The sequence below is a fragment of the Chaetodon trifascialis genome, chromosome 3 (genome assembly GCF_039877785.1).
Source record: "Chaetodon trifascialis isolate fChaTrf1 chromosome 3, fChaTrf1.hap1, whole genome shotgun sequence".
Taxonomy (NCBI): Eukaryota; Metazoa; Chordata; class Actinopteri; order Chaetodontiformes; family Chaetodontidae; genus Chaetodon; species Chaetodon trifascialis.
The window spans coordinates 4,408,078-4,432,428 of record NC_092058.1 but is presented as its reverse complement, the minus strand read 5'-3'; the positions used below and the strand labels follow the sequence as shown (position 1 = coordinate 4,432,428).

The 24,351-nt window shown below is 45.0% G+C and overlaps 1 protein-coding gene across 1 annotated transcript in view; it reads right to left on the bottom strand.

Annotated features, from left to right (window-relative positions):
• rspo4 (R-spondin 4) overlaps positions 1-23,715 on the bottom strand; it is a 32,840-nt gene extending 9,125 nt beyond the window's left edge. Inside the window, exon 1 of the mRNA XM_070993865.1 lies at positions 23,631-23,715. Coding sequence (XP_070849966.1) covers positions 23,631-23,715 — 85 coding nt within the window. The remainder of the gene's footprint in view (positions 1-23,630) is intronic.
• Between the last annotated feature and the right edge of the window lie 636 nt (positions 23,716-24,351).

Sequence of the window (24,351 nt, the reverse complement as noted above, 5' to 3'; positions counted from 1 at the left end):
TAATGAACATTCATTTTAACGTATGTTAGCATATTAGCATTAGCATGCTAACATTAGCATGTTAGCACACCAACCCGACATCAACAGGTATACCTCCAGGCACCAACAAGTTCATAGGACCTCATGTTAGCATTAGCATGTTAGCATTGTGGCTAATGCTAACAAGGCAACATCACTCATTGCCTCTATAACATATACAACTCAGCAGTAGGTAGCTTTGCTGTGGCTGGTTAGCATGTCACTACAGAGTTTAATGGAGAACTGATCATTTGACTGAGCTGCACAGCTGCAGCTGAAGCTACATATGTGTGTGTGGGAGAGGAGTGCTGAGGTTGCCACAGCAACTTGAGGTGGCCTGATCAATGATGTCACCCACTCAGACACAGGTGCGGACACACATGCATTTGATTGGAGTCAATGAGGAGCAGACACAGAAATGTCTGAATTTCGCCTCTGCGCACCCCTCGAACAAACGCTTCTCACACGAAGACCGAAAGTCCTATTGCCAAAATTTTTTCACCGTCAGAGCCACAAGGCTTTGCTCTACAAGCTGATCACTTTGTTTTTTCGCTGGGGTCAAAATTACGGATTTTACAGCGAGTTAAAAACATGGTTGGTTTCTGTTTCTCCTGTTTTTGATTTGTATTGGACCTTATGGGCGAGGTCAGAGGTACTCTCCTCGCTCAGAGGATCATAACTCAAAAACCTTAAGTCCTATCGCTTAGCCAGGCACATCGTGAGAATCAGCACAAGCGGCACTACAACTCTGGAAATTTTGACACACGTAGAGCGAAATTTGTCCTTTGGAGGAGCGTTGAAAGACGAAAGTTTCAGGCAATTTTCAGAGCTTCTCTCCACTCTGGCAGTTAAACCCCTCCACTCTAACACAACATTCCATGCAATACACACTCATTATAAAGCCACAATTTTTCCCAAAAACGGTCACGGTCATTGAACGGCGACTGATCAAAAACTACATGACCTATCAAAACGAGATTTAAGACACCAATAGACGAGATTTGTGTCTACGTTTTAAAGTTGGAATGGCGTCTCTAGGTGAAAGTATGCCGGAGCAGTAGCCCTTTGAAAAAGGGGGAGATTTTTTTGCATTTTTCGGCTCGTCCCATTCATTTCTTATGGGAAACGCATGAGACGAGCCTGAGAAACGTCTGAATTTGGCCTCTGCGCACCCCTCGAACAAACGCTTCTCACACGAAGACCGAAAGTCCTATTGCCAAAATTTTTTCACCGTCAGAGCCACAAGGCTTTGCTGTACACGCTGATCACTTTCTTTTTCCGCTGGGCTCAAAAAAGCGGATTTTACAGCGAGTTAAAAACATGGTGGGTTTCTGTTTCTCCTGTTTTTGATTTGTATTGGACCTTATGGGCCAGGTTAGAGGCGCTCTCCTTGCTCGGAGGCTGAGAACTCAAAAACCGTAAGTCCTATCGCTTAGCCAGGCACATCGTGAGAATCAGCGCAAGCGGCACTACAACCTTGGAAAGTTTTGCGCATGTAGAGCGAAATTTGTGCTTTGGAGGAGCGTGGAAAGACAAAAGTTTCAGACAATTTTCAGAGCGTCTCTCCACTCTGGCAGTTAATCCCCTCCACTCTAGCGCGAACATTCCGCGCAATACACACCCATTGAAAATCCAGCGGTTGCCGTGGGGACGACGTTTTGCGTTTTTCGCGTCTTACGACGCGAAAAACGCGTATTCTGTAGAGAAAAATAATAGCGATCGATTCCCGATCGAGCCGCACGTTTTGATATATAATTTGCCTGGGTGCTCGCTATCGTTTTTGACTAGTAGCGAACCGAAAAAAGTACGGAAGAGGAATAATAACTAGACAAATTCCCCTCGGCGGGAAATTTGGAGAGTGATACAGTGCGCAAACGCCGGGCCGTGTTGCTGACAGAGGTCAGTGTCCAGTACTAAAAACACAACGCAAAGCTAACATTAGCATATCAAAAAACACATTGAGAAGGTCTCAAACATCATTATAATGCCTTACCAATCATTTTAGCCAAGGTTAGCATGTTAGCATTAGCATGCTAAAATTAGCATGTCAAATATCACATTAAAAACCTCTGAACCCCCATTAGAATGCGATGAACATTCATTTTAACGTATGTTAGCATATTAGCATTAGCATGCTAACATTAGCATGTTAGCACGCCAAACCGACATCAACAGGTATACCTCCAGGCACCAACAAGTTCATAGGACCTCATGTTAGCATTAGCATGTTAGCATTGTGGCTAACGCTAACAGGCCAACATCACTCATTACATCACCAACACATACAACTCACCAGTAGGTAGCTTGGCTGTGGCTGGTTAGCATGTCACTACAGAGCTTAATGGAGAACTGATCATTTGACTGAGCTGCACAGCTGCAGCTAAAGCTACATATGTGTGTGTGTGTGTGGGAGAGGCAATCAGGCTCAGAGGTTGCCATGGAAACTTGAGGTGGCCTGATCCATGATGTCACCCACTCAGACACAGGTGCGGACACACATGCATTTGATTAGAGTCAATGAGGAGCAGACACAGAAATGTCTGAATTTGGCCTCTGCGCACCCCTCGAACAAACGCTTCTCACACGAAGACCGAAAGTCCTATTGCCAAAATTTTTTCACCGTCAGAGCCACAAGGCTTTGCTGTACACGCTGATCACTTTGTTTTTTCGCTGGGGTCAAAATTGCGGATTTTACAGCGAGTTAAAAACATGGTTGGTTTCTGTTTCTCCTGTTTTTGATTTGTATTGGACCTTATGGGCGAGGTCAGAGGTACTCTCCTCGCTCAGAGGATCATAACTCAAAAACCGTAAGTCCTATCGCTTAGCCAGGCACATCGTGAGAATCAGCACAAGCGGCACTACAACTCTGGAAATTTTGACGCACGTAGAGCGAAATTTGTGCTTTGGAGGAGCGTTGAAAGACGAAAGTTTCAGGCAATTTTCAGAGCTTCTCTCCACTCTGGCAGTTAAACCCCTCCACTCTAACACAACATTCCGTGCAATACACACTCATTATAAAGTCACAATTTTTCCCAAAAACGGTCACGGTTATTGAACGGCGACTGATCAAAAACTACATGACCTATCAAAACGAGATTTAAGACACCAATAGACGAGATTTGTGTCTACGTTTTAAAGTTGGAATGGCGTCTCTAGGTGAAAGTATGCCGGAGCAGTAGCCCTTTGAAAAAGGGGGAGATTTTTTTGCATTTTTCGGCTCGTCCCATTCATTTCTTATGGGAAACGCATGAGACGAGCCTGAGAAACGTCTGAATTTGGCCTCTGCGCACCCCTCGAACAAACGCTTCTCACACGAAGACCGAAAGTCCTATTGCCAAAATTTTTTCACCATCAGAGCCACAAGGCGTTGCTGTACACGCTGATCACTTTCTTTTTCCGCTGGGCTCAAAAAAGCGGATTTTACAGCGAGTTAAAAAACGGTCGGTTTCTGTCTCTCCTGTTTTTGATTTGTATTGGACCTTATGGGCCAGGTCAGAGGCGCTCTCCTCGCTCAGAGGCTGAGAACTCAAAAACCGTGAGTTCTATCGTTTAGCCAGGCACATTGTGAGAATCAGCGCAAGCGGCACTACAACCCTGGAAATTTTCACGCGCGTAGAGCGAAATTTGCGCTTTGGAGAAGCGTGGAAAGACAAAAGTTTCACACACTTTTCAGAGCATCTCTCCACTCTGGCAGTTAATCCCCTCCACTCTAGCGCGAACATTCCGCGCAATACACACCCATTGAAAATCCAGCGGTCGCCGTGGGGACGACGTTTTGCGTTTTTCGCGTCTTACGACGCGAAAAACGCGTATTCTGTAGAGAAAAATAATAGCCATCGATTCCCGATCGAGCCGCACGTTTTGATATATAATTTGCCTGGGTGCTCGCTATCGTTTATGACTAGTAGCGAACCGAAAAAAGTACGGAAGAGGAATAATAACTAGACAATTTCCCCCTGGGAAATTTTGAAAGGGCCACGGGTGCCGCCGCCGGACGATGCCAACCGCTAATGCTAAGCTGACATTAGCATGTCAAATAACACGTTAAAAACATCTGAACCATCATTAGAACGCCGTCAAGAGTCATTTTAGCCTAAGTTAGCATATTAGCATTAGCATGCTAGGCTAACATTAGCATGTCAAATAATACATTAAAAACCTCTGAACCATCATTAGAACGCCCTCAAGAATCATTTTAGCCAAGGTTAGCATGTTAGCATTAGCATGCTAACATTAGCATGTCACATAACACATTAAAAACCTCTGAACCACCATTAGAACGCAATGAACATTCATTTTAGCCAAGGTTAGCATTTTAGCTTTAGCATGTTAGCATTGTGGCTAATGTTAACAGGGTAACATCATCCAATACCTCACTAACATTTACAACTCACTAGTAGTAGGCTAGGCTGTGGCTCATTGTCAGGCCACTCCATAGCTGCAGCTAAAGCTACATATGTGTGTGTGTGGGAGAGGGGTGCTCAGAGAAGTACTGAGGCTCAGTGGTTGCCATTGTAACTTGAGGTGGCCTGATCAATGATGTCACCCACTCAGACACAGGTGCAGACACAGGTGCATTTGATTGGAGTCAATGAGGGGCAGACAGAGAAACGTCTGAATTTGGCCTCTGCGCACCCCTCGAACAAACGCTTCTCACACGAAGACCGAAACTCCTATTGCCGAAATTTCTTCACCATCAGAGCTACAAGGCTTGGCTGAACACGCTGATCACTTTCTTTTTTCACTGGGGTCAAAAATGGCGATTTTACAGCGAGTTAAAAAATGGCTTGCTTCTGTCTCTCCTGTTTTTGATTTGTATTGGACCTTATGGGCCAGGTCAGAGGTACTCTCCTCGCTCAGAGGCTCATAAATCAAAAACCGCAAGTCCTATCATTTAGTCAGGCACATCGTGAGAATCAGCGCAAGCGGCACTACAACTCTGGAAAGTTTCACACACGTAGAGCGAAATTTGTGGTTTGGAGAAGCGTGGAAAGAAAAAATTGCAAACACTTTTCAGAGCCTCTCTCCACTCTGGCAGTTAATCCCCTCCACTCTAGCACAACATTCCGTGCAATACACACCCATTATAAACTCACAATTTCTCCCAAAACGCTCACGGTCATTTAACTGCGACTGCTCAAAAACTATACAACCTATCAAAACGAGAATTAATACACCAATACACGAGACTTGTGTCTGCGTTTGAAAGTTCGAATGGTGTCTCTAGGTCAACATATGCCGGAGCAGTAGTCCGTTGAAAAAGGGGGAGATTTTTTCGCGTTTTTCGGCTCGTCCCATTCATTTCTTATGGGAAACGCATGAGACGAGCCTGAGAAACGTCTGAATTTGGCCCCTGCGCACCCCTCGAACAAACGCTTCTCACACAAAGACCAAAACTCCTATTACCGAAATTTCTTCACCATGAGAGCTACAAGGCTTTGCTGTACACGCTGATCACTTTGTTTTTTCGCTGGGCTCAAAAATGCGGATTTTACAGCGAGTTAAAAAATGGCTGGTTTCTGTTTCTCCTGTTTTTCATTTGTATTGGACCTTATGGGCGAGGTCAGAGGCGCTCTCCTCGCTCAGAGGCTGAGAACTCAAAAACCGTAATTCCTATCACTTGGCAAAGGACATCGTGAGAATCAGCGCAAGCGGCACTACAACCTTGGAAAGTTTCACGCGCGTAGAGTGAAATTTGTGCTTTGGAGGAGCGTGGAAAGACGAAAGTTTCACGCAATTTTCAGAGCTTCTCTCCACTCTGGCAGTTAATCCCCTCCACTCTAGCACGAACATTCCGCGCCATACACACCCATTATAAATCCAGCGGTTGCCGCGGGGACGAACTTTTGCGTTTTTCGCGTCTTACGACGCGAAAAACGCGTATTTTGCCGAGAAAAATAATAGCACAGCGATCCCGATCGAGCCGCACGTTTTGATATATCATTCGCCCGGGTGCTCCCAAAACTCTAGGACTAGTAGCGAATTAAAATTTGACACGGAAGAGGAAGAATAATAACTAGACAAATTCCCCTCGGCGGGAAATTTGGAGAGTGATACAGTGCGCAAACGCCGGGCCGTGTGCCAAACGCCGGGCCGTGCGCATGCCTAGTGCCATCATATTAGCACAGCAACCCGATACCACAAGTCAAACCCCATTTCAGCATCGGCGACAATGCTAAGCTGACATTAGCATGTCAAAAAACACATTGAAAAGGTCTGAAACACCCTTAGAATGCCTTTACCAATCATTTTAACATATGTTAGCATGTTAGCATTAGCATGCTAAATTAGCATGTCAAATAACACATTAAAAACCTCTGAACCATCATTAGAACGCCTTCAAGATTCATTTTAACGTATGTTAGCATATTAGCATTAGCATGCTAACATTAGCATGTTAGCACACCAAACCGACATCACTAGTCAAACCTCCAGGCACCACCAAGTTCATAGGACCTCATGTTAGCATTAGCATGTTAGCATTGTGGCTAATGCTAACAGCCCAACATCACTCATTACATCACTAACATATACAACTCACCAGTAGATAGCTTGGCTGTGGCTGGTTAGCATGTCACTACAGAGCTTAATGGAGAACTGGTCATTTGACTGAGCTGAACTGCAGCTGAAGCTACATATGTGTGTGTATGTGGGAGAGGAGTGCTCAGAGAAGTACTGAGGCTCAGAGGTTGCCACAGCAACTTGAGGTGGCCTGATCAATGATGTCATCCACTCAGACACAGGTGCAGACACACATGCATTTGAGTGGAGTCAATGAGGGGCAGACAGAGAAACGTCTGAATTTGGCCTCTGCGCACCCCTCGAACAAACGCTTCTCACACGACGACCGAAACTCCTATTCCAGAAATTTCTTCATCGTGAGAGCCACAAGGCTTTGCTCTACAAGCTGATCACTTTCTTTTTCCGCTGGGCTCAGAAATGCGGATTTTAGAGCGAGTTAAAAAACGGTCAGTTTCTGTCTCTCCTGTTTTTGATTTGTATTGGACCTTATGGGCAAGGTCAGAGGCGCTCTCCTCGCTCAGAAGCTCACAATTCAAAAACCATAAGTCCTATCGCTTAGCCAGGCACATCGTGAGAATCAGCGCAAGCGGCACTACAACTCTGGAAATTTTCACGCACGTAGAGCGAGATTTGTGCTTTGGGGGAGCGTGGAAAGACGAAAATTTCAGACAATTTTCAGAGCATCTCTCCACTCTGGCAGTTAATCCCCTCCACTCTAGCGCGAACATTCCGCGCAATACACACCCATTGAAAATCCAGCGGTTGCCGTGGGGACGAGGTTTTTCGTTTTTCGCGTCTTACGACGCGAAAAACGCGTATTCTGTAGAGAAAAATAATAGCAGACCGAGTCCGATCGAGCCGCACGTTTTGATATATAATTCGCCTGGGTGCTCGCTATCGTTTTTGACTAGTAGCGAACCGAAAAAAGTACGGAAGAGGAAAAATAATAAGAAGAAGAAACACGCAGAAGAACAATAGTGTTCAGTGCTTCGCACTGAACACAGCAGGGGCTTCGCCCCTGCTGTGTTCAGTGCTCAGCACTGTATCACTAACTAGACAATTTCCCCCTGGGAAATTTTGAAAGGGCCACGGGGGCCGCCGCCGGACCATGCCAACCGCTAATGCTAAGCTGACATTAGCATGTCAAATAACACGTTAAAAACATCTGAACCATAATCAGAATGCCTTGAACAATCGTTTTAGCCAAGGTTAGCATGTTAGCATTAGCATGCTAGGCTAACATTAGCATGTCAAATAACACATTAAAAACCTCTGAACCATCATTAGAACGCCTTCAAGAATCATTTTAGCCAAGGTTAGCATGTTAGCATTAGCATGCTAATATTAGCATGTCGAATAACACATTAAAAACCTCTGAACCACCATCAGAACGCAATGAACATTCATTTTAGCCAAGGTTAGCATTTTAGCTTTAGCATGTTAGCATTGTGGCTAATGCTAACAGGGCAACATCATTCAATACCTCACTAACATTTACAACTCACCGGTAATAGGCTAGGCTGTGGCTCATTGTCAAGCCACTGCATAGCTGCAGCTAAAGCTACATATGTGTGTGTGTGGGAGAGGGGTGCTCAGAGAAGTACTGAGGCTCAGTGGTTGCCATATAAACTTGAGGTGGCCTGATCAATGATGTCACCCACTCAGACACAGGTGCAGACACAGGTGCATTTGATTGGAGTCAATTAGGAGCAGGGACAGAAACGTCTGAATTTGGCCTCTGCGCACCCCTTGAACAAACGCTTCTCACGCCAACACCGAAACTCCTATTGCCGAAATTTCTTCACCATCAGAGCTACAAAGCTTGGCTGAACACGCTGATCACTTTCTTTTTTCACTGGGGTCAAAAATGGCGATTTTACAGCGAGTTAAAAAATGGCTTGCTTCTGTCTCTCCTGTTTTTGATTTGTATTGGACCTTATGGGCCAGGTCAGAGGTACTCTCCTCGCTCAGAGGCTCATAAATCAAAAACCGCAAGTCCTATCATTTAGTCAGGCACATCGTGAGAATCAGCGCAAGCGGCACTACAACTCTGGAAAGTTTCACACACGTAGAGCGAAATTTGTGGTTTGGAGAAGCGTGGAAAGAAAAAATTGCAAACACTTTTCAGAGCCTCTCTCCACTCTGGCAGTTAATCCCCTCCACTCTAGCACAACATTCCGTGCAATACACACCCATTATAAACTCACAATTTCTCCCAAAACGCTCACGGTCATTTAACTGCGACTGCTCAAAAACTATACAACCTATCAAAACGAGAATTAATACACCAATACACGAGACTTGTGTCTGCGTTTGAAAGTTCGGATGGTGTCTCTAGGTCAACATATGCCGGAGCAGTAGTCCGTTGAAAAAGGGGGAGATTTTTTCGCATTTTTCGGCTCGTCCCATTCATTTCTTATGGGAAACGCATGAGACGAGCCTGAGAAACGTCTGAATTTGGCCCCTGCGCACCCCTCGAACAAACGCTTCTCACACGAAGACCAAAACTCCTATTGCCGAAATTTCTTCACCATGAGAGCTACAAGGCTTTGCTGTACACGCTGATCACTTCGTTTTTTCGCTGGGCTCAAAAAAGCGGATTTTACAGCGAGTTAAAAAATGGCTGGTTTCTGTTTCTCCTGTTTTTCATTTGTATTGGACCTTATGGGCGAGGTCAGAGGTACTCTCCTCGCTCAGAGGCTGAGAACTCAAAAACCGTAATTCCTATCGCTTAGCCAAGGACATCGTGAGAATCAGCGCAAGCGGCACTACAACCTTGGAAAGTTTCACGCGCGTAGAGTGAAATTTGTGCTTTGGAGGAGCGTGGAAAGACGAAAGTTTCAGGCAATTTTCAGAGCTTCTCTCCACTCTGGCAGTTAATCCCCTCCACTCTAGCACGAACATTCCGCGCCATACACACCCATTATAAATCCAGCGGTTGCCGCGGGGACGAACTTTTGCGTTTTTCGCGTCTTACGACGCGAAAAACGCGTATTTTGCCGAGAAAAATAATAGCACAGCGATCCCGATCGAGCCGCACGTTTTGATATATCATTCGCCCGGGTGCTCCCAAAACTCTAGGACTAGTAGCGAATTAAAATTTGACACGGAAGAGGAAGAATAACTAGACAAATTCCCCTCGGCGGGAAATTTGGAGAGTGATACAGTGCGCAAACGCCGGGCCGTGCGCGTGGCTATTAGCACGGCAGCCCGATATCAAAGTCAAACCCGTTCATGGGACCCAATTTCAGCATCGGCGACAATGCTTAGCTGACATTAGCATGTCAGAAAACACATTGAGAAGGTCTCAAACACCCTTAGAATGCCTTTACCAATCATTTTAACCTATGTTAGCATGTTAGCATTAGCATGCTAACATTAGCATGTCACATAACACATTAAGAACCTATGAACCATCATTAGAACGCGATGAACATTCATTTTAACGTATGTTAGCATTAGCATGCTAACATTAGCATGTTAGCACAACAACCCGACATCAACAGGTATACCTCCAGGCACCAACAAATTCATAGGACCTCATGTTAGCATTAGCATGTTAGCATTGTGGCTAACGCTAACAGCCCAACATCACTCATTACATCACCTACACATACAACTCAGCAGTAGTAGGCTTGGCTGTGGCTGATTAGCATGTCACTATAGAGCTTAATGGAGAACTGATCATTTGACTGAGCTGCACAGCTGCAGCTAAAGCTCCATATGTGTGTGTGTGTGTGGGAGAGGTACTCAGGCTCAGAGGTTGCCATGGCAACTTGAGATCAGGCCACCTGCGGGTCTGCGAGAGTCTGAGAAACGTCTGAATTTGGCCTCTGCGCACCCTCCGAACAAACGCTTCTCACGCCGACACCGAAACTGCTATTGCCGAAATTTCTTCACCGTGAGAGCCACAAGGCTTTGCTGTACACTCTGTTCACTTTCTTTTTTCGCTGGGCTGAAAAATGCGGATTTTAGAGCGAGTTAAAAAACGGCTGGTTTCTGTCTCTCCCATTTTTCATTTGTATTGGACCTTATGGGCGAGGTCAGAGGCGCTCTCCTCGCTCAGAGGCTGAGAACTCAAAAACCGTAAGTCCTATCGCTTAGCCAGGCACATCGTGAGAATCAGCGCAAGCGGCACTACAACTCTGGAAATTTTCAGGCGCGTAGAGTGAAATTTGTGCTTTGGAGGAGCGTGGAAAGACGAAAGTTTCACACAATTTTCACAGCTTCTCTCCACTCTAGCAGTTAATCCCCTCCACTCTAGCGCGAACATTCCGTGCAATACACACCCATTATAAACTCAGAATTTCTCCCAAAACGCTCACAGTCATTGAACTGCGACTGCTCGAAAACTACACCACCTATCAATACGAGACTTAATACACCTATAGACGAGACTTGTTTTTACGTTTTAAAATTGGAACGGCGTCTCTAGGTGAAAGCATGCCCGAGCAGTAGCCCTTTGAAAAAGGGGGAGATTTTTTCGCATTTTTCGGCTCGTCCCATTCATTTCTTATGGGATTTTTTCGTGCGTTTTTCGCGTCTTACGACGCGAAAAACGCGTATTCTGTAGAGAAAAATAATAGCGCACCGAGTCCGATCGAGCCGCACGTTTTGATATATAATTTGCCTGGGTGCTCGCTATCGTTTATGACTAGTAGCGAACCGAAAAAAGTACGGAAGATGAAAAATAAGTTTAATAATAAGAAGAAGAAGAAGCGCACAGAAGAACAATAGTGTTCAGTGCTTCGCACTGAACACAGCAGGGGCTTCGCCCCTGCTGTGTTCAGTGCTCAGCACTGTATCACTAATAATAAGAAAAAACCCGCAGAATAACAATAGGGCTCGGGGCTTCGCCCCGAGCCCTATTGCCCTACAGCTATTTCATAGCTGTAGGGGCAATAGGGCTCGGGCGAATGCCCCGTGGCCCTAATAAGAAAAAACCCGCAGAATAACAATAGGGCTCGGGGCTTCGCCCCGAGCCCTATTGCCCTACAGCTATTTCATAGCTGTAGGGGCAATAGGGCCCGGGCGAATGCCCCGTGGCCCTAATAAGTTGAAGAAGAAGAAGAAGAAACACGCAGAAGAACAATAGTGTTCAGTGCTTCGCACTGAACACAGCAGGGGCTTCGCCCCTGCTGTGTTCAGTGCTCAGCACTGTATCACTAACTAGACAAATTCCCCTCGGCGGGAAATTTGGAGAGTGATACAGTGCGCAAACGCCGGGCCGTGTTGCTGACAGAGGTCAGTGTCCAGTACTAAAAACACATCGCGAAGCTGACATTAGCATGTCAGCAAACACATTGAGAAGGTCTCAAACACCCTTAGAATGCCTTTACCAATCATTTTAACATATGTTAGCATGTTAGCATTAGCATGCTAACATTAGCATGTTAGCACACCAAACCGACATCAACAGGTATACATCCAGGCACCAACAAATTCATAGGACCTCATGTTAGCATTAGCATGTTAGCATTGTGGCTAACGCTAACAGGCCAACATCACTCATTACATCACTAACACATACAACTCACCAGTAGGTAGCTTGGCTGTGACTGGTTAGCATGTCACTACAGAGCTTAATGGAGAACTGATCATTTGACTGAGCTGCACAGCTGCAGCTAAAGCTACATATGTGTGTGTGTGTGGGAGAGGCAATCAGGCTCAGAGGTTGCCATGGAAACTTGAGGTGGCCTGATCCATGATGTCACCCACTCAGACACAGGTGCGGACACACATGCATTTGATTGGAGTCAATGAGGAGCAGACACAGAAATGTCTGAATTTGGCCTCTGCGCACCCCTCGAACAAACGCTTCTCACACGAAGACCGAAAGTCCTATTGCCAAAATTTTTTCACCGTCAGAGCCACAAGGCTTTGCTCTACAAGCTGATCACTTTGTTTTTTCGCTGGGGTCAAAATTGCGGATTTTACAGCGAGTTAAAAACATGGTTGGTTTCTATTTCTCCTGTTTTTGATTTGTATTGGACCTTATGGGCGAGGTCAGAGGTACTCTCCTCGCTCAGAGGATCATAACTCAAAAACCGTAAGTCCTATCGCTTAGCCAGGCACATCGTGAGAATCAGCACAAGCGGCACTACAACTCTGGAAATTTTGACGCACGTAGAGCGGAATTTCTGCTTTGGAGGAGCGTTGAAAGACGAAAGTTTCAGGCAATTTTCAGAGCTTCTCTCCACTCTGGCAGTTAAACCCCTCCACTCTAACACAACATTCCGTGCAATACACACTCATTATAAAGTCACAATTTTTCCCAAAAACGGTCACGGTCATTGAACGGCGACTGATCAAAAACTACATGACCTATCAAAACGAGATTTAAGACACCAATAGACGAGATTTGTGTCTACGTTTTAAAGTTGGAATGGCGTCTCTAGGTGAAAGTATGCCGGAGCAGTAGCCCTTTGAAAAAGGGGGAGATTTTTTTGCATTTTTCGGCTCGTCCCATTCATTTCTTATGGGAAACGCATGAGACGAGCCTGAGAAACATCTGAATTTGGCCTCTGCGTACCCCTCGAACAAACGCTTCTCACGCCTACACCGAAACTCCTATTGCCAAAATTTTTTCACCGTGAGAGCCACAAGGCTTTGCTCTACAAGATGATCACTTTCTTTTTCCGCTGGGCTCAAAAAAGCGGATTTTACAGCGAGTTAAAAAAATGTCTGACTTCTGTCTCTCCGGTTTTTGATTTGTATTGGACCTTATGGGCGAGGTCAGAGGCGCTCTCCTCGCTCAGAGGCTGAGAACTCAAAAACCGTGAGTTCTATCATTTAGCCAGGCACATTGTGAGAATCAGCGCAAGCGGCACTACAACCCTGGAAATTTTCACGCGCGTAGAGCGAAATTTGTGCCTTGGAGGAGCGTGGAAAGACGAAAGTTTCAGACAATTTTCAGAGCGTCTCTCCACTCTGGCAGTTAATCCCCTCCACTCTAGCGCGAACATTCCGCGCAATACACACCCATTGAAAATCCAGCGGTTGCCGTGGGGACGACGTTTTGCGTTTTTCGCGTCTTACGACGCGAAAAACGCGTATTCTGTAGAGAAAAATAATAGCCATCGATTCCCGATCGAGCCGCACGTTTTGATATATAATTCGCCTGGGTGCTCGCTATCGTTTTTGACTAGTAGCGAACCGAAAAAAGGTACGGAAGAGGAAAAATAAGTTTAATAATAAGAAGAAGAAGAAGAAACACGCAGAAGAACAATAGTGTTCAGTGCTTCGCACTGAACACAGCAGGGGCTTCGCCCCTGCTGTGTTCAGTGCTCAGCACTGTATCACTAACTAGACAAATTCCCCTCGGCGGGAAATTTGGAGAGTGATACAGTGCGCAAACGCCGGGCCGTGTTGCTGACAGAGGTCAGTGTCCAGTACTAAAAACACATCGCGAAGCTGACATTAGCATGTCAGCAAACACGTTGAGAAGGTCTCAAACACCATTAGAATGCCTTTACCAATCATTTCAACCTATGTTAGCATGTTAGCATTAGCATGCTAACATTAGCATGTTAGCACACCAAACCGACATCAACAGGTATACCTCCAGGCACCAACAAATTCATAGGACCTCATGTTAGCATTAGCATGTTAGCATTGTGGCTAACGCTAACAGGCCAACATCACTCATTACATCACTAACACATACAACTCACCAGTAGGTAGCTTGGCTGTGGCTGGTTAGCATGTCACTACAGAGCTTAATGGAGAACTGATCATTTGACTGAGCTGCACAGCTGCAGCTAAAGCTACATATGTGTGTGTGTGTGGGAGAGGCAATCAGGCTCAGAGGTTGCCATGGAAACTTGAGGTGGCCTGATCCATGATGTCACCCACTCAGACACAGGTGCGGACACACATGCATTTGATTAGAGTCAATGAGGAGCAGACACAGAAATGTCTGAATTTGGCCTCTGCGCACCCCTCGAACAAACGCTTCTCACACGAAGACCGAAAGTCCTATTGCCAAAATTTTTTCACCGTCAGAGCCACAAGGCTTTGCTGTACATGCTGATCACTTTGTTTTTTCGCTGGGGTCAAAATTGCGGATTTTACAGCGAGTTAAAAACATGGTTGGTTTCTGTTTCTCCTGTTTTTGATTTGTATTGGACCTTATGGGCGAGGTCAGAGGTACTCTCCTCGCTCAGAGGATCATAACTCAAAAACCGCAAGTCCCATCGCTTAGCCAGGCACATCGTGAGAATCAGCACAAGCGGCACTACAACTCTGGAAATTTTGACGCATGTGGAGCGAAATTTGTGCTTTGGAGGAGCGTTGAAAGACGAAAGTTTCAGGCAATTTTAAGAGCTTCTCTCCACTCTGGCAGTTAAACCCCTCCACTCTAACACAACATTCCGTGCAATACACACTCATTATAAAGTCACAATTTTTCCCAAAAACGGTCACGGTCATTGAACGGCGACTGATCAAAAACTACATGACCTATCAAAACGAGATTTAAGACACCAATAGACGAGATATGTGTCTACGTTTTAAAGTTGGAATGGCGTCTCTAGGTGAAAGTATGCCGGAGCAGTAGCCCTTTGAAAAAGGGGGAGATTTTTTTGCATTTTTCGGCTCGTCCCATTCATTTCTTATGGGAAACGCATGAGACGAGCCTGAGAAACGTCTGAATTTGGCCTCTGCGTACCCCTCGAACAAACGCTTCTCACGCCTACACCGAAACTCCTATTGCCAAAATTTTTTCACCGTGAGAGCCACAAGGCTTTGCTCTACAAGATGATCACTTTCTTTTTCCGCTGGGCTCAAAAAAGCGGATTTTACAGCGAGTTAAAAAACGGTCGGTTTCTGTCTCTCCGGTTTTTGATTTGTATTGGACCTTATGGGCCAGGTCAGAGGCGCTCTCCTCGCTCAGAGGCTGAGAACTCAAAAACCGTGAGTTCTATCGTTTAGCCAGGCACATTGTGAGAATCAGCGCAAGCGGCACTACAACCCTGGAAATTTTCACGCGCGTAGAGCGAAATTTGTGCTTTGGAGGAGCGTGGAAAGACGAAAGTTTCAGCCAATTTTCAGAGCGTCTCTCCACTCTGGCAGTTAATCCCCTCCACTCTAGCGCGAACATTCCGCGCAATACACACCCATTGAAAATCCAGCGGTTGCCGTGGGGACGACGTTTTGCGTTTTTCGCGTCTTACGACGCGAAAAACGCGTATTCTGTAGAGAAAAATAATAGCACACCGAGTCCGATCGAGCCGCACGTTTTGATATATAATTCGCCTGGGTGCTCGCTATCGTTTTTGACTAGTAGCGAATCAAAAAAAGTACGGAAGATGAAAAATAATAATAAGAAGAAGAAGAAGAAACGCGCAGAAGAACAATAGTGTTCAGTGCTTCGCACTGAACACAGCAGGGGCTTCGCCCCTGCTGTGTTCAGTGCTCAGCACTGTATCACTAATAAGTTGATTAAGAAGAAGAAACACGCAGAAGAACAATAGTGTTCAGTGCTTCGCACTGAACACAGCAGGGGCTTCGCCCCTGCTGTGTTCAGTGCTCAGCACTGTATCACTAATAAGTTGAAGAAGAAGAAGAAACACGCAGAAGAACAATAGTGTTCAGTGCTTCGCACTGAACACAGCAGGGGCTTCGCCCCTGCTGTGTTCAGTGCTCAGCACTGTATCACTAATTATCGGTAGGTTTTGAAACTTGGATAAATCTCCAAAGTTTGCTCATAAAATGAGTCTGAATTTAATAAAGAACTTCTTTGTTTCTAAACGTCAAACTGGCAAATTTTTGGTAGCAGATTTGTTTTCTAAATTTTTTTAGGAAATTAAGGATCTGAATGTAAAAATGGCAGTGTTGTGCTTTTATTCAAATGTGGCCAGCACACAGGCAGCAGCGTGCACAGGATGCTGCTTCTATTCATGTTCCCTCATGAATCTGTGAGATGAAAACCCATCAAACACTCCGACACCGGCACACAAAGCGAGTTCAGGCCTGACAAAGTTTGTGCTCACTGACGATAGATTTCACATCTCGGTAGCAGAACAGTTCAGCTTACGTTTAAGCCAAAGTAAGTCTTATTATATTATAACAGCGAGCAGCGACGTCTGCTCCCTGATACACACAAGACTCAACAGACAGAGCAGGAATGCTTCCAATCCGACGGGGATAAGGAGGGATACGGAGAGACGGCGAGCTGGGATGGAGAGATGGATGGAATGAAGTGAGATGAGCTGAATCTACCGATGATGAAGAGGGGGCGCTGAGTGTGCGTGAGTCTGAACCATCACAGTCTGATCCTCAGAATACCTGCTGCCGCCCTCACTGAGTGTGTCTGTAGGTGTGTGTGTGTGTGTGTGTGTGTGTGTGTGTGTGTGTGTGTGTGTGTGCAATGAGTTTAATGAAGAAAGAAGTGATTAAAGGCTGCATACGACTTTACAGCCTCTGTGAAGTGAAAAAGAGCTTCTTTAAGCTCATAAGCTAAGAGAAGCTGTTCAGTTCAGTTAGCGAACTGCAGTGAAATAAGCATTTAGAGGTTGCAGGATGCAGCCTGCTCATAAGGAGGTGCTGATCCTGGTGAAATATAAGGACTGGAATAATGAAATATCAAGAATGAATATTCAAGTTAAAAAAAAAAAGTATTAACAAAAAACAAAAACTGAAACAGAGTACATGTGACTCAAATTAAAATGAATATTACCAAAAGCTCAAGCAAAAAATGATCCCAGTAGACTCAAACTTGGCCAGTTTTAATTTCTGGCTCTCACAAATTCAAGCAATTTGTACATTTGAAGGAAAAATGTCGCAAAAACCCACAGACATTATGTAGCAGACTGACTGTGCTGTCTGTGAAATGTGTACAGATGAACCTCGGCTGCTCTTTGCTCTGCGTGCTGCCGCTGCTGGCAGTCCTGCTGCAAACCCTGCAGGCTGCAGACTCCCATGCATCACGTCTGCTCATAGAAATGTACATCACAACTTACTGAGCTTAAAGGGATCCATCAAAGGCTCTGCACCTTAACAACAAGGTGCTGAGGAGCCCTGTAACCAAACACTTCGCCCCAGCGACTTTAGTTTAGCAGCTCTTTGCTACAGAGGTTGTCTTTTCTCTGGCAGCTCCTGGGTGTGAACGCAATTCATCAAATGAAAAAAAAAAAAAAGTATGTGAGTTCAGTAGAACTGACGTGAACCTTCAGCGAAGAGCAAGGCCTCCTTTTTAGCGCTGCCATTTTGCAGACGATCAATCACGCAGAGAGAAATCCATCATAGAAGAAGAAGAAGAAATGTTAGTTTCTCCAGCAGCACTTGTCAAAAGATAAGCTGGGAAATAATACATGTGTGAAATAACAGGTTGAAGTAACGTCAGTGACTACCCTTAGTTTCTGGTGTTCTTCATGGGGGGGGGGGGGTTTGAAGGTAGAGCAGTCAGGTGAGTTACAGATAAAAACCAGCGACGCTTATTAAGTTTCTCTGAGAAAGGTATTAAATCCACTACATGTACCGCTAACATTAGCTAAACACACCACATACGCAGTAGAAATACTGCAGCACAAAACTGGAAAATCAGTTAACGGACGTTTAGGAGGCGGAGCATTTGCTGTTTGGCTTGGAGGACTTACTGGTTCATGACTTGTGACCCTGGTATGCAGCTGGTTAAGGGTAAAAAACCTCCTTTTCTCCTGTGACTCACAATGTGTCCATGCTGAGTTTATTTCTGCCATTATTCACATGAAGGGTGGATTCTTCGTCTTTCCTCTTCATGTAATCATGACCACCAGCACACAGTGGGACTGTTGCTCTGTCGCTGGCTGAGCTGTGGTTTAAGATGGTTTTAAACTGGTATTGTCTGAGTTGAAGTCACATGATCACTCAAACCTGATTGCCGTCTCTTCAGGTAAACTGCACAGTGCCAAAAAGTTTGTCTAAAACATAAATAAACCTTTTTGACGCGAACTCAATTGAAGACAGCACATAGTCAATATATTTAATGTTTCATCAGCTCCAAAAACACCTGTTTGGATCATTCCACAGGTAAACAGGCTCATTGGTAACAGGTGAGAGGGTCATGACTGGGTATGAGAGGGGCGTCCTGGAAAGGCTCAGTCGCTCACAGGCGAGGATGGAGAGAGGCTCACCACTTTGTGAACACGTGATTGGATGAAGGAGATGAACACATGGACTCAGAGACACTTCAGAAAACTGCTGTCAGTGAACACAGTTCGATTGGACGTGACTGATTGTGTTTTTGTTTTCCACAGCGTCTCATCTGTTTTGGGAATCAGGCTCACGGCTACATTTACAGTAGCTTTCGCTCCTTTTGACGTTAATGTGTTTCAAGAAGGACGCAGCTGAGACTTCCTGTTTATCTCAACTCTAAACTGAGTGACACAGCAGCAGCCACCACGTTTCTAGACTTTGGACTGACCAGTGTGCAGTGCATTATGGGAAACTGAGGGCAACGAGTGGCTGCTTTGGTCTTGGTATTCTAGCAGCTGCACCTCTCTCTACGTTCGGAGGAGCCTTTGAACTTGGACAGAGGCTGTCGGCCAGTCATGACGTATTCGCTGAAGAAATGTAAACTATGAAGGAGTCAAAGCGTGTTTTGAGGCGCGCCTTCAGAAACTCTATTCCACTCCTGCAGTGACAGGCGATACGTAGGAAATGATGCAGCACAGAAACATCAAAGATGGAGATGAAAACAAATAAAAGGTGAAGAAGTCAAGGAGGGACTGTTGTCTCACAGTGGCCTCTTTTCTTACGCGTACAGACTCTCGCTGGACGTCCAAACCCAAATTTAGGTGATTATGTTGTCAAACCGTCATTGTTTTGTGCTGCTTTAGGAAGCACTTAGTGTCGACCTTTGACCTGGCACATGTGTTCTCAAATAATCTTAGTTTAGCAGAGTCTTAATGGTCGAAAATGGAGATGAGAAGATGACAACTGAGTAAAGAAGAGTTAATGTCGAGTCGAACGGAGCAGATTTCCCCAGAATAACCTGGGGACCCTTTCCACCGAGCTGTGGGACCTCGCTTTGAGGTCTCGACCCATTGTCTGAAAAACAGTCCTCCGCACATATGCTATCGATCTTCGGGCTTAAGGGAGTTTTAGAGGCGCGGCAGGTTAAGGTAGCGTAAAACGGCGACCTTTGACCTTGCATGGGATTGCGCTGGGTTTTTAACAAGCACCAGGTGTAACAAGCTCCGCTGGGGTTTCAGGGGAACATGCTAGTGTTTAAAGGGGCATTCCACCCTAAAACTGAATTCACATGACGAGAAGTGTTCAAAAGAAAGATGGTTTAACAATAAAGGCCTTAAAACAAATACATGACATAAAGTTAAGTTTATCCCAAAACAAACAACAAAATCATATCAAAACTCCTCCAAAGTTTTACTCTCATGACGGGAACTCTTCCCTTAATGTCTCCAGCTTTTGTAAAGTAGCATGCAGACCTCTAAAATGCTAATGCTAATGCTAATGTTTGCACTCTGGTAATGAACCTGTCGAGCCAAACTTGACAAATTTAAGCATTGTTAATGATAATTTTATGACATTAAAGATTCAAGTGAAAGATTTGAATATTTATTTTACAATGCATGTGAAATTTAATCCTATTAAAGATATGATGAACATAAACAGCCCAAAAGTCCATTTATTGCTCATTATTTAGACAATTTCCATTTCCAACAATAACCAATCTTCATATTATTATGCCCAGCAGATCATTCTGACGCTACATCAAGTTATTATATGAGACATCAGCCTGTGAAGCTGGAAAACTCCATGATGTAAATCAAAAGATCCCAAAGTTAAAGGTGAGCTCAGGCGGGATTATCACTGTCAGTTGTGGAAATAGCAAGAATTCTGTTTTAGGGTGTGATTTCCTGGTAACATACAGCAGCTGCTGCTTCTGTAGATGGAGCCAAAATACCCACAATGCACCATAATGTGTACAGTAACAAGAAAAGCCTGCCAGGTGGGGTGACGTGTTAAAATAACACAAGATGTGTTGTTCCTGATGACACACGTGTGGCTGTCCACACAATTGATACCAGTTGGGTTAAAGACGTGCTGATGTCGACCACATTTTTCACCACGTGATTTCTCAAATTTGGTCTGAGCGACGTTAGAGGAGCTTTACGTTCACCTCGCGGACTCTAAATGATGGAGAAATACGCACACAAAGCAAAGATCATGTTTGTCTCGTGTTGCTTCCCTGCAGGTTCATCAACAGTTAGCCGGGACCCTCACGCAGGCGTGCAGGTGCTTTTGTTTCCTGTCGATCGACGTGTCCTTTAAAGGTGAAGCTCTGTGCTCTGATGAAGGCTTCATGCAAAAACCTTTTTGCAGATTCGTCGCATATAAAATTCACCCAAAATCTCAGCATATGCAGCTGCTTTTTTCAGCTTCTTGAGAGGCAACTTTTTCCACTTTTATCTATTTTTTGGGGGAAGTACTGACAATAAAACATTACAGATAGACTTGAGAAGCACGGACAGCTTAATCTGACGCTCAGGTTGACCACACGCAGTCAGAGGCGAACAGGGATTCTTTGTTAGTGGCTCGAACGTAGCATGTTTGAATGAACCCACGCGTCATTTTTCAACTTCGGCAAAAAAAAAAAAAAAAAATCTGCAATGACAAAAAGCTGCAGTGACTTCACAGACAGAGGACAGAGTCTGGTGGGAAATAAGAGGAAACACGACGACACCTCTCACGTCAGTTTGTTTGTTTGCCTTTAAACAAGAATTTAAAATTATGCTGAAGCCCAACAAACTGTACTGCTGCAAAGTCTATTAAAAACCCACCAGCTACAACATGTTTACCTGAGTGCCTTTAAATCAATCTCGAGATGAATGCTCTGCTCAGTGCTCGGAGATACGAGGTTAATGCACACTTATAAACTCGAACAAATAACTGAGGAAAAAAGGCTCCTTCAGTCCACACGGTCCTCTTTAGAGAACCACATCCTCTACAGTCATATATGCTGTCAAGCTGAAAATGTCCTTCATCCACACAGATGCAGTGAGTCTCTTTAAAATCAAAACCTGACAATCAGCTTAGTCTAATATAAGTTTTGAGCTTTTTACTTGACAGCAGAAATAAGCTAATAGCAAAAGTTAGTTTCATGTCCATGAGCTTTTACATTTTCGACACTGGGACGCTGTCAGTGCGTTTTACAACACTGAACACAGAATATAATCAGCTTTGATGGTTGATTATTAAGTGGCAAAGAGGAAACGCTGAGCTCAGAGTCATGTGTTATAATTGCTGGGACAGAGTGCTTAAAGTTCACATCTCAAGTTTTGATCAGTTTCTTCTCACCCTCTCTGAATCCTCCTGTAAAACACGTGCTCACAATTACCTACAGTAACCTTACAGAAACATAAAGAGCACTAATGGACAGATTAATGGCTTCAACCTCTTGACTCCTGCAGTTTTCCCGCTCTGAATCGCTTCAACCTGTTTCAGTTGTGTGAAAAGAAAGTGGCTGAAGTTGGGGGGGGGGGGCGCCGTAAATCTCTTGGTGTGAAGTGATGAATTCTGACAGTGGGTCAACCTGCTGTGCCGACAGACCTAAAGTTGGTATCTAACTTCAAGCTGCTCTGATCTATTAGCATCAAATACCTCCAACCACGACTCAGCAGAAACTGTGGACAATTTTATCTTCTATTTATATTTTATTGCCTGAAGACTCAAATGAAAGGTTTCAGCCATACATGGTAAATGGGCTGCGTTTGTATCCTGTTTTTCTACTCTACTGAACACTCAAAGCATTTCACAGCACATGCAGCACACACACACACACACACACACACACACGCTCATACACTGATGGCAGAGGCGGCCAGTCGAGCTGCCAGCCTGCTCATCAGGTGTGACGGAGCGCTCGCTCTCCAAAACACCCCGCAATGATTCTACACACACACACACACACACACACACACACACACACACACAGCGATGGGCAGCACTGGGAGCAGTCTGGGGTTCTGTATCACGTCCAAGGACACACTGACAAACAGCCAATGACTGAATGATAAAGTTATGTACTTAATTATGTACATAACTGTCTTTACGATGTGCTGTTGATGTTATTGTATTCATTAGAACTGAGCACATCAGTGTCTGCAAACATTTCTGTGTTGGTGTTTTTTGTATCATATGTATCTTCCTTTGCTTACTGTCAGTCTGACTTTGTTGGAGCTGCTGTATTTCAAACAGTTTCTCAGCTGTCACAAGCTGTTACCTCGAATGAGGGTCAGGGGTACCTAATGGCTCCATGCAGCCGCTCTAATCATTATCTAATGTCTCACCTCTGGTTGCCTGACGGAGGCCAAAATGACGGTGTAATTGAGACCGGATAGCCCTCTATTAGTCTTAAATTCCTGAGGAAATGCCAGACACTGGTGAGCGTCAGGGTCATACCTGTGGGTCTGTGGTCAGGACTATTTTCTGGGGATTTTATACGGACTCATTAGCCACAAATCTGTATTTGTGGAGAATCTCCAACCGCCGCGAGTGTCTGCAGAGCTGAACAAGGAGCGGCATGACAGCTCAGCCACTTACAACTGTGAGACATGCAGAATAAAATGAAAAATACTGGTGATCCAGAGTGAACTTAGAGGATATCAAAGGGTTCGATTTGGAGCGATGGAAGGAAATATGACAAATCTGACTTTTTGTCCTTATTTTTATTGTCAAATGACTCGATAACAGGACAGACAGGGACGAGACGTTCTGTACTGAGAAAGCTGCTTTTTTATTATCAAAAATGAAAATCATGACGGCCTGAGCTTCAGCTTCTTTTACCAACACGCGCTGTCTATGGGAACCATGCGGTGAATTTTCCAACTCTAGTTTGAACTTAATTCGATAAAAAGCGAAAATGTTTTACTCTCTCTCAATTTATTTGTAAATGTTCCACATTATGGAATTCCTGAATATCCATTTTATGACAGCGTCTGCGTGTTCACCTTTGGTACAATGTACAAAACTGCTCTGCTGTCATGCACATCATCATCATCTCAGCTACCACTAAGAAACTGAAGGGATTTTACAACAAGCGATGCAGAAAGTCTCGTTTTAAAACCCCAAATCCTCAGAGTACTCACCGCTTTGCTTCTGCACGACACCAGATCCCATCCTGATCACTTCACACAGCAAGGATATCACAATGGCAACGAGTCGCAAATGCATCTGGGCTGCTGGCAAGCGCCCGCTTCAGCGCCAGGCTGCGGACATCTGCAGGGACTCCAGGGGTGGCAGGTTGAAGATTTAGTTCCACAGCGAGGGACAGAAAGAGACAAGAAGGGAAAGGGACAAAGACAGGGGTTTAAAAAGCGACGGGATGGATGGAGATGAAGCGGAGAAGATGATCTTGTAGGCCCGACGCCGCGTTGAGAACGATGAGCGTAAAGGTGAGAGAAGAGAGGAGAGACAGGAGGGAAAATCCTCCTCTCCTTTGTCCTGCTTCACTCAGAAGATTTAGAGCTGAGATGAGCCGACAGGCGGCCATAAACAACAAAAGAAGAGCACAGGAGAGTTGGAAAGAGTGGAGGTGAGGAGAGCAGAGAGCCTCGTCTGCTTCTCCAGACTGGCAGCTTGGAGGGAAAACTCACCATTTAACTACCACTGTCAAATTTGCAATAAACGAGCTCCACTTATCCCGTAGCCATCTTTAACCCTTTATGGGTGCACTCTCAGGCCCTAAGTGGTTCCACATTTCAAGCTTGATCTTTAGCCCCCTCCTCCTGGCTCTATCTATTGTTGTTCCGTCTCCTCTTTCTATTCTTTTTATTTATTTTTTTGCCGGCGTTGTTTTCTGTGGTGGTC